At 65.9% G+C, this 2,177-nt stretch overlaps 1 protein-coding gene across 1 annotated transcript in view; it reads left to right on the forward strand.

Annotated features, from left to right (window-relative positions):
* TSC22D3 (TSC22 domain family member 3) overlaps positions 1-1,223 on the forward strand; it is a gene marked incomplete at its 5' end in the record, with an annotated part of 1,881 nt that extends 658 nt beyond the window's left edge. The window contains one exon of the mRNA XM_035311443.1: positions 165-1,223. Coding sequence (XP_035167334.1) covers positions 165-410 — 246 coding nt within the window. The remainder of the gene's footprint in view (positions 1-164) is intronic.
* Positions 1,224-2,177: the final 954 nt, after the last annotated feature.

Genomic DNA, 2,177 nt, shown 5'->3' on the forward strand with positions numbered 1-2,177 from the left:
GAGATGGGGAGATGGGGACCCTGGGCTGGGGGGCACCGGGGTGCAGGGGATGGGGTGGGGGGGATGTGGGGTGGGGGGGGAGGGAGGGACAGCCAGTGGGGAAAAGTCCTGGAAAGCCACCCCCAGGGCATCGCCGTGACGGTTCCTGCTCCTTCCTCTTGCAGGACCTTGTGAAAAACCATCTGATGTATGCGGTGCGGGAGGAGGTGGAGGTCCTGAAGGAGCAAATCAAAGAACTGTTGGAGAAAAACTCCCAGCTGGAGCGTGAGAACAGCCTCCTGAAGACCCTGGCCAGCCCCGAGCAGCTGGAGAAGTTCCAGTCGCGGCTCCCCGCCGAGGTGCTGTGCCCGCAGGAGCAGAGCCCTGGGGCGGCCCCCCCAGCCCCGCACGCGGGGGGTTCTGCGGTGTAAGGTGGCTCTGTCCTCGGGGTGGGCAGAGCCACGGAACTCTTTCTACTTCCATCTCCTGCAAAAAACAAAAAACACAAACCAAAACACCAAAACCCTAAAACCACAAAGCCGTTTTTCCGCCTCGTGCGGAGGACTGCCGGAGCCCGGCGCCGAGCCGTGCCCGCCGGGCAGAGCCAGCAGCCGCCTCCCGCATGAGGATGCTCGACCGCCGGGGAGGTGCCGGCAGCTGACCTCGCCGAAACCTGGGCCCCCCGCGGCCCCCCCGGGCACGTCGGTGGGACCCCGCCGTTGGAAGGAGTGCGCGCCCCGAGCCCCGTGCCTTTGCTGCCTTGGTTTATATTTTTGGGGGGTGTTTTTTGGGGGGGAGGCAGCCGAAACCTGACTCTCGAGCAGCACGGGCAGTTGTGGTTGCACGCGCGTCGGCGTGGGGATTACGAGGAAAAAGAGGAGGAAAAAAAAAAAAAAAGCTTGTTTTACTAGTTCAGAGTCTTCTGTAGCCGTATCTATGTGCAAACACGAGCAGCGCCCGCGATGCTGCGGGTGCTGAGGGCCAGCCATGCCCTTCTGTGTACAGCCGGGGGATGTGAGTGGAGACTGGAACGCCAAGCGGCTGTAACTGGGTGAACTGGGCGGCCCGAAGGAGGGAACGGCAGTGATGGGGGGGCTGCGCTCCTGCCTGCGCCCCCCGGGGCCCCCGGGGCTTGCCGGCTTCCCAGGTGACGGGACGTCCCTGCGGACGTCAGACAGTTGGAGCGGTGACACGGTTGTGTAAATTTTGTTAGAAATGGCAATAAACTCTACTTTTTTATATAAGCGCCTGCCCCACCTGTGTATGTGTAGCTGGGGAGGGGAGAACGGGGTGTGATGGAGCCGGCGCTCCCTGGGTGCTGCCAACCCGCTGGGTTTCGGGCTGCTGCTCCTTGCTGGCTCCCCAGCAGGGAACCCCCTCTTGCTCCCTTCATTTGGGGATCCGGCTGGGCTGAAACGGGATTTTGGAGACGAGAGCATCTCCTATGGCAGGGGAAGGCCTGGTCCTGCAGGTGTTGTCTGGGATGTGTGCGGGGATGTGCCGGGGTGGGGGCAGGCAGGGCGCCACGCTCTTCCTCCATGGCTTTTCCCACGGCTTCTCGCGGTCCTGATGCATTTTTGTAACCACCCTGGAGCGCCCTGTGAGGGTCGGAGCAGGGATGGGTGCACGCCGTGATGCTGGACCGGGGCTTTTGGCTGGGGCCAGGCTCAGCGCCCCGCGTCCTCCCCGGGCGTTTTGCACCCCGGGCCAGCAAAGGGCTGCCAGCGGTGCCCCTGGGGAGGCCACATCCTGCAGCCTCCCCTGCTGCTGCTGCTGCTGCTGAGGGTGGCGTGAGGCAGGGCAGGGCCGGGCCGGGGCGGTTGGTGCCCTGGAAACGCCGCGCAAACAGCAAAACACCGTCCCACGCATCCGCCGGGGTGCCCGGCCCCGTGGCCCGGGGCTGGGACCTGGCCGCGGCCCCCCCCCCCCCCCCGCTCCCTTTCGTGCTCCCCCCGCTGGGTGCACGCAGCCCTTGCACAAGCGCTGCAGCAAGCCTGGAGGGGATGGGGGGGGGGGCGCGCATAGGGGGCGATCCCTTAACACGCGCACCCCAAAACCGCTTTCTCCAGCTACTCCTTCCTTCCCCCCCCCCCGGGGGTGGGCAGAGCCCTCTGCAGCGTGGTGTGACACGGGGACAGCCAATGGCACCGGCAGCGCGGCCACAAACCCCTCCCTGCGGCTGGCACCGGCCCCCCCGG

Source organism: Oxyura jamaicensis, assembly GCF_011077185.1.
Source record: "Oxyura jamaicensis isolate SHBP4307 breed ruddy duck chromosome 4 unlocalized genomic scaffold, BPBGC_Ojam_1.0 oxy4_random_OJ70211, whole genome shotgun sequence".
Classification (NCBI taxonomy): Eukaryota; Metazoa; Chordata; class Aves; order Anseriformes; family Anatidae; genus Oxyura; species Oxyura jamaicensis.